Below are 14,197 nucleotides of genomic sequence, written 5' to 3'. Positions count from 1 at the left end.
GGGGCACTTTTTATCTACAGGTTTTATTTTTATTCTGATTTAAATTTTTTGACTTCATCATATGTATTATAATGCCAAAAAATATCATTCTTCTCTTCTGGACTACGTTCGCAGACGCAAAAAATTCGACAGCAATTTTTTTTTTATTACGTATATATAGTACCACACTAAAACTGTTTTAATATAGTACATAAAAAATAAAAAATAATTATGCACTAATTGCAATATAAACGTGATGCTGATTTTTATAGAAATAAGAATACTAAAATAAATAATAAGTATATGTTTAACATTTTATAATCACGTTTAAAATGTTTTCCAAAAAATAAATTTAATGATACTTGCAGCAACTTTATTAATAATCTCTAATCCACAATTGCTTCCTCATAGAGGAAGCTTTGTAATGGTGAAAAAAAATTTTTTCGAGATTTTGATGGAAATAGGTTTAGAATGTTCCAAAATGTCGAGAAATCATATTAGTAAAAAATGTCCGGAAGTATGTATGTGTGTGTGTGTGTGTGTGTGTACGGATTTTTTGTACACGCATCTATTTCTACAATTTTTTAGATACCGGGTTGAATTTTGATACACAAATAGAGTATCATAGAAAGTATGTTCTCCTCTAATTTTATTAAAATCTGTCGACCGGTATGAATTTTAAAGAGATTTTCATTTTTTAGAAAAGTGTGTTTTACGCTGTAGCTTTCTCAATATTTGAGATATCGATCTATTTCTAATTCTATTATATTTTTCAGTTTTTTCTACCCCTATTTCATATAAAATTCTTTAAAATTTGGTTAATCAGTTCTTGAGTTATAGAAATTTCAGTAAACTTGACTGTTTTTTTTAACAGAAATTTTAAAGAATTATTGATTGATTAACCAAATTTTAAATAATTATATATGAAATAGGAGTAGAAAAGACTGAAGAATATAATAGAATTAATAAAAATTGTTAATAATAAAGGGGTTACCGATTTCTGTTAAAAAAACAGTTAAGTTTACTGAAATTTCTATAACTCAAGAACTGATTAACCAAATTTTAAAGAATTGTACATGAAATAGGGGTAGAAAAAATTGAAGAATATAATAGAATTAATAAAAATTGCTAATAATAAAGGGGTTACCGATTTCTGTTTAAAAAAATCAACGTGATTGCTCTAATTTCCGCAAATTTTGAGATATCAAGCTTAATTTTTTTTTATAGATAGAGTATTATTAAAGGTAGCTTGGTGTTGAATTTAGCAAGGATCGGTGAAGGGATTACCGATTTCTGGCTATTTTTAGAAATGTCCGTGGTTGCTCTAATTTTCGTAAATTTTGAGATATCGACTAATATAACAGATATTAGTCGCAATAAAGCTCATCACAATAAAAAAGTGTGCAAGTAGAAACTTGCACATTGCTTCCTCATAGTTTTTAAGTGTGCAAGTAGAAACTTGCACATTGCTTCCTCATAGTTTTTAAGTGTGCAAGTAAAAACTTGCACATTGCTTTCTCATAGTTTTTAAGTGTGCAAGTAGAAACCTGCACATTGCTTCCTTATAGTTTTTAAGTGTGCAAGTAGAAACCTTCGCTCATAAAGCTTCCTCTATTTTTTAATTTAAATAAAAAGATTAATTATATATATGTATTACCTTCAACGTTCCAATTTGTCTGTTTCGATTATCTTCGATCAGCAATAATACATATTTGCACTAATCACTAAGCGCGTATTTTCTTTATATTGAAAGTTGCATAACTAGAAGGAAAAAGTAGGTATATATATAAACGAGCTCGTAAAGCACGCCACGAACCCATGTGACAACTCGTCTCGCGTGAAAAGTGTATGCGTGGAGGCAGTAGGTTCCGCCCCCCTGCGGGGGGCTCCACTATTATTAAACTAGACACATATATAGTGTGCCTTCAAAATACATGCGTGGGCTTTCCACGCGTGGAAAGTTGTAAACCCATGTGGCACCTCGTTTCGCGTGGAAAATATATGCGCGGAGGCAGCAAATTAAAAATGTTAAAAAAGTTGCTAAACTTTGGAGTCGCAAAAAATCCTTTTGGTATATGTCTTTTTTTATCTAAAAGAAATCTATTCACAAAGTTTCACCTAAATCGGAGCACGGACGTTTTCGGAAGAACAGCCTTTACTTATATATCTTAAAAACTGTAGAACATTATATATGCATACAGATTAAAACGTACATTTTCTAAAGTAAAAATCAAATTAAATAAGATTTAAATAAAATTAATAAATAGATGTAATCAACAATTTAAACTGTTTAGCATCCACATTTAACAATAAATTTAGTTTTATTTTTGATCAGTAACTTTTTCTCTTTCTCGTAGAAAACTTTCTAAATTTTCAACTATGTGTATGTTATGCACAATAATGTTAATTCCATGTGAATCGCCTCCTGTATGCGGGTAAGTCGATTAGTATAGAAAGTTCAATGTAAAAACATCCATGCATCTCGAGCCTCCTTTTATGTTGTCTTATCGATAAACGATTTCTTCCAACAATAAACTTCCCAGATCATTTCCTTTATTACGCGCGGACACTCACTGGGCACGCCTCGAAATGTTGTGCGGAATATCGAATATTATTCCGCTCGTGGCAGTGACAGCTGCCGCAGATGCACTTGCCGCGTCCGTTGCAAATCTGAACGTTCTTGCGAGATGCATGTGCTGTTTGTTTCCTTGCAATCGCACGTCTCGCCACCCCATTTTCGGCAAGCAATTGCAGGTACCGCATTCGCACTTGCCCCGTCCGCTGCAGACCTTAAAGTTTAAACGGACAAAGAAGAAACGAACGGTGAACGTAATGGGGTACATATAAAGGCGTGTAATTTGTCTAACCACTTTTATACACGACATTCGAAGGCTTCCGTGAATTTGTTAAAAACAGCTATCAAGCTAGAATACGGTAGTTATACGCGATAATAAAGTTCTCCTGTTTCTAGCTACCCTCTCTTGAGCGTGTATAATTTTTGTTATCTATATTGGCGGTAAATACTTATATATCCTTAGAAAATGTTAAAATATTTTTTAGTATAATTATGAATATATAATTTTTAGTCCATAAAAAATCATGTTTATTTAACTACACAAGACAATAACGTATAATATCTGTTGAGTATTTTTATTAGGAAACTATTATAAGTACTTTTTATATCTTATACATGAAGAGAATTAGGATTTTATTATCGATTGCATTGCTTAGAATCTTATTTTGCAATTGTATCGTTATATCTTTAATTTTCGGACATACCTGGCCACCACTGCAGCGTTTGCAAGAGAAAATTGTCGCATTCGCAATATTTTCCGTAGAACAGTTCTTACGGGTTGTTTGGTCGTTTGTCGCAATCGCAGACGCCATTTGCATGTACCATGACCGCTGCAGATCTCGGTGGTTTCATTGTCGGGTTTGCAGCGCACACACGCCGCACACAGGATGTGCCTTTACCCTTACACTCTGCTGCGTTCAGCTCCCCTATAACAAATTTTCTGTAACTGCAAATGTCGGCAACAAATTATGTTTACCAAAAAGGCCGCAAATGAGAAACATACTTTGTTATTGTCAATTCTGTTAGCACACTCCGTCAATGTGTAACAACCTTTATGAATAAAATATCTTTAAACGTTATCCAGATTTTTGAAATTTTCATTTCTTTTCACAACTTTGACATCTTGTATTTTGAAAACAAAGTAGTTTAAGAGACACATGTTTAGAGGACTTTTTCTTTAAAAAAAAAATATATATATATATAAGCCAAGGAACATTTCCTTTAAGTTTGTGCACTTACTTAGGAAACACTCTGTATAACTGCCTCGAATTTCTGCAGTATTAATGTCAAACAAATAAACATCTAATCTAAATTTTTAGTCTATATCAATGATGTATAAGTAAACGTGAAAATACCTGAGAAAAAATGATTAGATATAATCACATATGATTATATAAAATCGACATTAGATATAATTAGATATAAAAAATGGCTCGATATAATTGTATATAATTGTATATAATTATATATAACCACATATAATTATATAACCATATATGGTTATATATAATTGTATATGATTATATTATATGTAATTATATACAATTATATCGGGCCATTTTTTATATCTAATTATATCTAATGTCGATTTTATATATAATCATATGTGATTATATCAAACATAATAAATATTTTATATATATTAAAAAAGAATTCTGTTAACTTCGATTAAGGACGTTTTCCGGAAAATCGATTTTCTCTAGATTTTTTTGAAACTGTGAATATACGTTAATTTAGGTGTGCTTTATGTGATGGTATAAATTTCAATACCTCTTGCGGTATTAAAAATCGAGATACTGAGTTTCAAAAAATTTCAACTTTTAACATATAATTCCTATTCCGAGCTATTGTAAAAGAGACATTATAATGAATTGTGAAAAGTTTTCTCTAAATGTTTTTGAAAAATTAGTATATGATGCTCCATAAAAATAGAAATAATATGCAATTAAGTGTCAATACCCTTGCGGTACTCGTTTTCGAGAAATACTTGTGTAAAGTACGCGATTTGATGAATTTTTCGCTCGGTTCAGAGTGACAGAAGAGGAGAGGCGTCAGTTACTTGGCAACGCCGCATGAGTTCTCACGCGTGAAGTTAACTTCTTATTTTTTAGATGTTTATTATATGTAATATTTTGTATATAAACATCTGTTTAAGCACGAATACAAGTTGAGCACGACTGGAGCCGGAGAACGTCCTTAAGGAATAAAGGAATAAATCATTGATAAATTAAGTGTATATTTTTTCAAAAGCTAGAATCAAAAAAGAGTGAAATGATTTACATATAACTTGGCGCTGCTTGGCGTGAAATACTGCCTGTCTCTTGATACCATTCTTATACCACTGTTTGTCAAATTTTAAATACGAGAAATAAATCCTATCGGATGCCATCTATCGGATAATCCGAATTTAAGTTTGTATATGGTTATATATAATCATATATAATCTACATGGATAAATGCTTAATTCTTATATATATACTTTACTAGCTGGTTACCCGGGCTTCGCCCGGGAGTCGTTTTCTTAAAACGACTTCATTTATGTTTCAATATCCTTATTGTGGACAAACATAAGGAGTGTTCATGGATTAAACATGTCGTAACCAATCTTTTTCTACTCGGTCAATTATTTCCAGAAAAATTTCTGATACCGGTTTCCAAAAAAATCGATAACGAGAAATTATACACTTTATGGGACTCCGCGGGAAATTCTACTCCTGTTTTATATACAATTCTTTAAGATTCGGTCAATTATTTCCCAAAAAATTGAAAAAATTTCGGATACCGGTTCCAAAAAAGATCGGTAACGAAAAACTATACAATGTATAGCACTCCCCGGGAAATTCTACACCTGTTTTATATACAATTCTTTAAGATTCGGTCAATTATTTCCCGAAAATTTGGAAAAATTTCTGATACCGGTTTCCCAAAAAATCGGTAACGAAAAATTATACACTTTATGGCACTTCCCAGGAAATTCTACCCCTGTTTTATATACAATTCTTTAAAATTCGGTCAATTATTTCCCGAAAAATTGGAAAAATTTCGGATACCGATTCCCAAAAAGATCGGTAACGAAAAACTATACACTCTACAACACTCCCCGGGAAATTCTACCACTATTTTATATACTTTTGGTAAAATTCGGTCGAATAGTTTAAGAGTGTATAAAGAACATACATACATACAGGCATTCTATTTTATATATATAGATAGTATAGATATATAAATTATATGAACTTATATATAATCATGTCAAAATGTATGTGAAACTTTATATATATGTACATATATATGTATATATATTATATATATATATATATATATATATATATATTCGATAGGATTCGTTTCTCGTATTTAAAATTTGACGGACAGTGGTATAAAAACGGTATCAAGAGACACGGCACTGTCTCATGTCAAGCAGTGCCAAGTTGTAATATATCCATGGAATAAATCATTTCACTTTTGATTCTATAGCTTTTGAAAAAATATACATCTTAATTTATCAATGCTTTATTATCGAAGTTAACAGTTCTTTTCCAATATATATTGACTATATATGGTCATATATGATTATATAGAGACAAAATTCATATATAATTGCATTATATATAATCATATATGTTTATATATAATTATATATAATTTTTTTTTCACGGGTACGCACACATGACCTGCAGTATTATTTTATAATACTGAATTATATAATATTATGTAACGAATTTTTGAATTTAATATCTATAATATATATAAAAACGATTCAAATAAATTTTTAAATTTAGGATTAAATATCTGCAGCATATATGATAACTTGCGAATCTATATCTATACAGATATAGTGCTATATCTGGTTGTACATAGGACAAGATTAGTCACCCCGGGAAAAAAAGATTATATATAATTATATATAAATATATATGATTATATATAATGCAATTATGTATGAATTTTGTCTCTATATGATCATATATAATTATATATAGGTAATCATATATGAACATATATAATGATATTATATATGTAAATATATATAATCATATATGACCATATATAGTCAATATATATTAAAAGAGAACTGTTAACTTCGATAATGAAGCATTGATAAATTAAGATGTATATTTTTGTAAAAGCTGTAGAATCAAAAGTGAAATGATTTATTCCATATATTATAACTTGGTACTGCTTGACTTGAGACAGTGCCGTATCTCTTGATATCGTTTTTATACTACTGTTTGTTAAATTTTAAATACGAGAAACGAATCCTATTGAATGCCATCTATTGGATAATCCGAATTTAAAGTTTATATATGATTATATATAATCATATATAATCTACATAGGTAAATGCTTCTTATATATAATTTATATATAAATTATATGAACTCATATATAATCCTGTCAAATTGTATATGAAACGTTTATATATATTTAAATATATTTTAATCGCCTGTATATTATATATAATCATATATAATCTATATATATAAAGGAAGATGTCCTGACTCACTCACTCACTCACTCATCAACGCCCAGCCCGAACCCTTGAATCGAATTTTCACCAAAAGTATATGAAATAGGGGTAGAATTTTCCGGGGAGTGCCACTATGTGTATAGTTTTTCGTTACCGATTTTCTGGAAACCGGTTTTTTTAATTTTTCTAATTTTTCGAGAAATAATTGACCGAATCTCAAACCCCTGAACCGAATTTTTACTAAAAGTATATGAAATAGGGGTAGAATTTTCCGGGGAGTGCCACTGTGTGTATAGTTTTTTGTTATTGATTTTCTGGAAACCGGTTTTTCTAATTTTTCTAATTTTTCGGGAAATAATTGACCGAATCTCAAAGAATTATAGATTAAACAGGGGTAGAGAGAGGGAGAGAGAGGGAGAGAGAGGGAGAGGGGGAGAGAGAGAGAGAGAGAGAGAGAGAGAGAGAGAGAGAGAGAGAGAGAGAGAGAGAGAGAGAGAGAGAGAGAGAGAGAGAGAGAGAGAGAGAGAGAGAGAGAGAGAGAGAGAGAGAGAGAGAGAGAGAGAGAGAGAGAGAGAGAGAGAGAGAGAGAGAGAGAGAGAGAGAGAGAGAGAGAGAGAAAGAGAGGGAGAGACTATTTGCGTGTCTTATTACATTTGTCCTCCGGGGCGAAGCCCGGGTAACCAGCTAGTATCATATATAAGTATCTGGCTTCACATACATTTATATACGATTATATATGGTGCTATATCTGGTTGTATATAACGCCAGATTAGTCACATTAATATATCTGGCTATATATGACTGCATATATTGTTGTATATAATACTATATCTAGTTATATGTAGAGTGCACTACTCACATATCATTATATCTGGCTTCACATAAAATTATATACATTTATATACAAGTATGATATGGTGCTATATCTGGTTGTATGTGGGACCACTGATTGCACATGTGGCCATGTATAATTAGATATGACCCCATATAAAAACATATATAATTATATATAATTATATATATACCAGATATAATTATATATGATTATATCTAATCATTTTTTCCTGGGTAAGCGACTCATTTATTTAAATTATGCAAAATAATTGAAATACTTCATTATTATTACGATTTGAGAGGCACATTCATGATTGAAATTGCAAATAAGTGTTACATGGGTGCCCTGATAAAAACTTTTATTCGCTCAATTTTTTTCAGCTATTGATTGTTTTATCATTATTACATTTATGTTATAGTCTTTAGTATTTTAATAATTTATTGAATGTGTACTTACACATCTCGACTCAGGATTCTTGTGGAATGTCTTATTAAATGTTTTCGTAAACGTATAATATCTGTTAAGAAAGGCATTGTTTTACTACAATCATTACATTTTGCCTTATATCCCGGTAACTCCGAGTAATATTTCCTCAAGTCATCAGGTAGTGTGAAAGTGTTATTATTGAAAAATATTCCATGTCTATTTAAGTGTCCTATCATTATTGCTGTGCTGTTCGATGGATGAAGCATATGAATTTGTATTTTACAAATTGCGCATTTTACCAGCAAATATTTCAATTCCTCGAAATAATCCCACAACTTGCTGCGTATTTTTTTTGGTGCCATTATAACCGACCTGTAATACAAATTAATCGTTTGATACTAAATGTGATACAGTGAGCGCCTTAAAAAGCGTTTGCAGAATTTTTCACAAAGGTAAAAAGAAGGTATGGTTTCTTTATATTAGGGCGTATGTTTATATATAATTAAAATTTTCCTAATTATCAGATCACGTACGGATATACAAATGTCACATTTTTATAAAAAGAGTAAATAATGTACAATAACCACATGTAGGTACGTGCTCTATTCCAACTCATTATTGAACAAAATTTTAAAATAATATTTGATGTTATAATTTTATTTGTGTTTTTTACTATAAAACTATGAGTATTTTTGCGCCAAGTAAACATGATAAATTAGTAACATCTGATGTTTCTATGAAATATTTACAATGACATCAGAAAGTTTGCATCAAGTGAATGGGATATAAATTAGTAGTAACATCTGATTTTCCTGGTGATGTTTCTTTATTATAGTTGTTGGGTACGTGTTCTTTTTCAGAACACGTATACAACAAGTATAATAAAGAAACTTTATTTTAAAAATTCTCGATGTTACTAATTTATCTTGTTCACTTGGTGCAAACTTTGGGGTATCATTGTTTTTGTAGCAAGAAACATAAATGAAATTATATGTCAAAATTAGATCAAAATTTTTGTCCAAAAAGAATATATTTATCTCGACAACAATTGGCAATCAATACATAATAGCTTCACAACGTTTCAATCCAGGATCCTTATCAAGTGTTCTAACAAAATATAGCATAGAGTCAAATAACAACGTCAATAATTAGAATTTAAAAAATGTAACAAAAATTGAATTCCTTATAGTCAGTGTAAAATTTAAAGAGAGAAATAAATATCAAAATACCTGATGAGAAAAAAAGAACCATCGCCAACACACTCTCTGTCTAATGCTTATGAAATTTTGGCAGAAACATCATACATAAAAGGCTAGAAATTAACAGAAAATAAGTATGATGTCACAGCAAAACGAGTAAAAAAGAGAGTACTTATTTACACAGAGAATGTCCCACGATGGCTCCAATTCGTATTGCGTACCATACAAGCGAAATTCACAATATCAAAATGGCATACACGAAATACCAAAATTATAGAGCCACAAAACGAAACATGTTCGCACGATGGAAGTCAGGAACGAACTGAGTCTCGCATATGTTTAAAAATTAGAAAATTTTTTTCAATAAAGATTTTGTATGGAGTACGTATACCTGGCGCATTTTATTAACTCTTTTAAGAAGATACATTTTGTACGGATATTACTCCTTTTTTACAATTACATGAGAACCATGAAAATATAAAATCTTTGATATATTAACTTGCAAATAAAAAAACATGGACAATACAGAAGTCAACGATTGTTCTGCAATATGTAAACGTCCTGCAGAAATATTCGTATCATAACCCGCTAAACTTGAAATGCTTGGTCTGCATTGAAATACGGTGCAATTAGAAATGGAAAATATGTAAATGGAAATTATTTAAAATATTAAAGTTGTAAATTACTCTCTCGCAAAAGTAAACATTTAAATATCGAGATATTATTATATTGTATGATATAAGAAAAACGAATAATTACTCATTGAGTGCGCCTGTTTTTTCTGTCGTTTCTTTAAATGATTGACTGGGCAAACCAGATGTATTATCTTGACTTTGACATTCTGCAGAAGGATCCACACTATAATCCGCTAAACTTGAAGTGCTTGGTCTGCATTGAAATACGGTGCAAATAGAAATAGAAAATATTTAAATGAAAATTATTTAAAACATTAACGTTGTAAATCATTACTTTGCAAAAGAGTAAATATTTAAATATCAAAATATTACTATACTGTATGATATAAGCAAAAAAAATAATTACTTATCAAGTGCGCCTGTTTCTTCTGCCATTTCTTTAAGTGATTGAACTGGCAAACCAGATAGTTCTCCACTTTGACGTTCTGCAGTAGGATCCATACTATAATCCGCTGAACTTGAAGTGCTTGGTCTGTGTAGGAATGTGTTGTGATTAAAAGTAAATAAGAAGAAGTAATTATTAAATATGTCACAGTTGTAAGTTATTTTTGTGCAGAAAAGTTAATATTTAACTAGTTGGATACCATTACATTGTGTGATATAAGTTATAAGCAAAACAAATAATTACTTATCAAGTGCGCTTATTTCTTTTTTCGTTTGTCCAAATAATTGAACGGGCAAACCAGGTGATTCTTGAATTTGACATTCTGCAGCAGGATTCGTATCATAACCCATTGAAATTGAGGTGTTTGGTCTGCAGAGAAATGTGTTGCAATTAAAAATAAAATTATATAAAATATTATCGTTATAAGTTATTCTTTTGCAGAAGAATAAATATTTCAATAATAAGATATTATAATTGTGTGATATTATATGAACAAAACAAATAATTACCCATCAAGTGCCCTTGTTTCTTTTCTCGATTGTTCAGATCGAAGAACAAAATCAATTATTTCCTGAATTTGACGTTCTAGATTGGGATCCATATCGTGACCTGTTGAACTTGAAGTGCTTGATCTGCATTGAAGTACGGAGCAATTAGAAATGGAATTATTTAAAACATAAACGTTGTAAATTATTTTTTTGCAAAAGAGTTAATATTTAAATATCAAATTATCATTATATTGTATAATAAGCAAAACGAATAATTACACATTAAATGCGCCTGTTTTTTCTTTAAATGATTGAACAGGCAAACCAGATGTATCTTGACTTTGACGTTCTGCAGAAGGATCCATAGTATTATCCGCTAAACTTGAAGTACTTGGTCTGCATAGAAAAATAATGTGATTAAAAATAGAAAAAAGTAATGATTATTAAAATACTACAACTTTATGTATTACTTAATACTATTATGTACTTATTGACGGTGAACCGTAATGGAGTGAAGTTTTGTAAGTGAGAGTGAGTAGGAGGCGGAAAGAAAAAGAGATAGGGAGAGAATGTTTTATACCTCGAATTTCTGTGATGCTAATGTCAAACAATTAATGTCTAGACTGAATTTGTGATTAATAGATAAGTGAAACACGACCGATATGATATAAAATTAAGTTTGGGAGAAACGCTATTTTATCGTAATTGTTCTATTCTAGCTTTAGTTGAGATAAAGAATACCCCCCCGGTAAAAAATGTTTTATATAAAAACATATTTAAATATATATAATCATATAATATTAAGGGAATGCCCCTGGCAATTAAAGCGGATAGGCATTTTTTGCTCTTCTATATTAGATATAGCGCTATAGGTCTCTGCAGGAAGAAGGAGCGACCGGTCGCCGTCATCACCGATGCCATATGCGGCAGTGCGAAAGAACACGTGATTGCTTTCGTGCGTTTTTTATGAGGAAAAAATAAATTATGTGTGTTTTCTTGCGATTTTTGCTAAGGTAGCATAGCTTGATTATTAGTAGTAATTGTTCCTTAACCATTATAAATGTTTCTTTATTAGAATTATCTGTTTTTAAAACTCTATTGGGTTTAAAATTTTTCACTTGTTGCTCATACTTATTTTAACTTTTCCAAGTTCACGCCAAGTAGGTGCTTTGGGCAAAGCGGATAAACCATATTCTCTTCGGTCACAGGCTGGTATTTATAGTCAGATTTAGTATTTAAAACTGTCTTAAGTACAATCTTAAGATGTCATAGACTGTCATAAACCAATTACAGAGTCGTATTAGCATCTTAAGACATTATATTTAAGAGAGTCTTGAAATAAGAACGGATTATAAATACAAGCCATATTGTGACTGCTGTTTTTTCTGTTTTAAGATGTTTTTTTAATACAAATGTAAAACAGACCAGACGAAATAAACGGAGACCAGTTCCAGTGACCCATCCGCTTTACCCAGAGGTGTCGGGCAAAGCGGACAGTTTCTTTTACTTTAATTTTTGATTGCAAAGAGGTTTAAATATTTAACTTTTTTATTTTTTTCTTATTTTATTTGAAAATTGATTACTTTGAGAGAATTATTAGAATAAAAAAGGTTTCGATCTTTAACTGTGTCTTTCTTCTTGCTAAACCTTAACACATCCGCGCTGCCCGGACTTCCCCTGTATAAAATATTGTAGGAATACGATGATCGTAAAGGAAGATACCCAATGTTTGTAGAATATAAGAACAGTTTAATGTTTAATATGGAATGAGAATAACACAGAATATAAGAAATACAAACGGAACAGTCTCGCTCGATCTACGCTGAGGCTGAGCCTCGTTCAAACTCGAAACTACGCACGACTCGAAACGCTACGGCACGACTTCTCTACTCAAAGGCTGTTCTGTTACTCCTGCCCGGGCAACAAATGCCCTTCGCTTGCTTGGTTCCGAAAAGACAAAACGACTCTCTACAAAACGCGACTCTGTTGTCAAAAAACGATCGACTCTCTTGATTCTTCGCATGGCAACACGGCATCGCGACACGCGCGCGGCTCGCGACACGCACACACACGTCTTCGCTTACACAACTCATAACTACGCACACTTCTTGACAACACACATACTTGACAACGCACATCTCTATACATTTCAATACTACAATATTATATAAAATATGTCCATAATATGTCCATACTATGTTTTTTTTCTCTTGTATAATTTCTGTTTGTATGTACAAGAAAAATAATAAGAAAAAAAATTAGAAAATAATTAAAAGAATAATTTTTGCATTGTTTTTTTTACAAAAAAATAAAGTCTGAGCAAATGTGAAAAATTTTATAATATTTTATATAATATCGTATAATTAGGTATATTTAAATATGTTTTTATATGAAAAATTCTGTACCGGGACATGAATTCACAAAAATAATTTTATTAGACTATCAAATCTTGTCTTGATTGTAAAATGGCGTATCTCCCTGATCAAACTTATGATATTTTGTTGAACATTATAATAACGTTCTCCATAATTTGATTGTACTATATTCGTCGTGTTTTACTTATTTACTTGTTATATACGTCGCTTGAACGGAAAGGAGATTGCAAGGAAAGCGAGGAAAAGAACTGAAGAAAGGAAGAGCGGGAGTGAGTGAAGCCGGGGAAGTAAGAAGAAGCGGAGAAGATAAGAAATATGGCAGAGTGACAAGGGGGATGAGGATGCCGAGAGAAGGACAGAGGAGGGAGGAAGATGGCTGGGGAAAGGAAATTATGAAGGAACTAAGGGAAATGCGACAGGAAATCCTGGAAGAAGTAAAGCGGGAAGGAAAGGAACTAAGGCAGGAAATGAGGGAAATAAAGAGGCAACTGGTAAGGCTGGAGAGGAGGCAGGATGTAGGGAGTCAAAGTAAGGAAGGCGGAGGACGAGGAGAGGTGGAGAAGAGGAGAGTGGATGAGAGCGATAAAGAGACAGACGTGGAGGAGAAGCAGAGGGGGGAAAAGAAAGAAAGGGAAAAGGAAAGCAGCAAAGGAATGATAGTGGATGAAAGACCGAAGCATGAAGGAGGGAAATACACAGAAAGAGGATGGGGTGATAAAGGATGGAGTAGAAGTTGGTGGGAGGAGGTGATAAGCGAGGAGGAGGGGAG

The 14,197-nt window shown here is 31.5% G+C and overlaps 1 protein-coding gene across 1 annotated transcript in view; it reads right to left on the bottom strand.

Moving 5' to 3' along the window:
• Positions 1 to 2,282: 2,282 nt before the first annotated feature.
• LOC139773116 (uncharacterized) overlaps positions 2,283 to 14,197 on the bottom strand; it is an 83,073-nt gene continuing 71,158 nt past the window's right edge. The window contains exons 35-42 of the mRNA XM_071707373.1: positions 11,333 to 11,449; positions 11,075 to 11,197; positions 10,809 to 10,934; positions 10,527 to 10,652; positions 10,245 to 10,373; positions 8,317 to 8,658; positions 3,259 to 3,480; positions 2,283 to 2,768 (exon numbers count right to left, since the gene is read on the bottom strand). Of these exons, the coding sequence (XP_071563474.1) occupies positions 3,456 to 3,480; positions 8,317 to 8,658; positions 10,245 to 10,373; positions 10,527 to 10,652; positions 10,809 to 10,934; positions 11,075 to 11,197; positions 11,333 to 11,449 (988 nt within the window). The 3' untranslated portion in view covers positions 2,283 to 2,768; positions 3,259 to 3,455. The remainder of the gene's footprint in view (positions 2,769 to 3,258; positions 3,481 to 8,316; positions 8,659 to 10,244; positions 10,374 to 10,526; positions 10,653 to 10,808; positions 10,935 to 11,074; positions 11,198 to 11,332; positions 11,450 to 14,197) is intronic.

The sequence above is a fragment of the Temnothorax nylanderi genome, unplaced genomic scaffold (assembly GCF_030848795.1).
Source record: "Temnothorax nylanderi isolate EJ_2023f unplaced genomic scaffold, tnyl_v1.0 TNYL_tig0057_pilon, whole genome shotgun sequence".
Classification (NCBI taxonomy): domain Eukaryota; kingdom Metazoa; phylum Arthropoda; class Insecta; order Hymenoptera; family Formicidae; genus Temnothorax; species Temnothorax nylanderi.
This window is presented reverse-complemented; position numbering and strand designations above follow the sequence as displayed.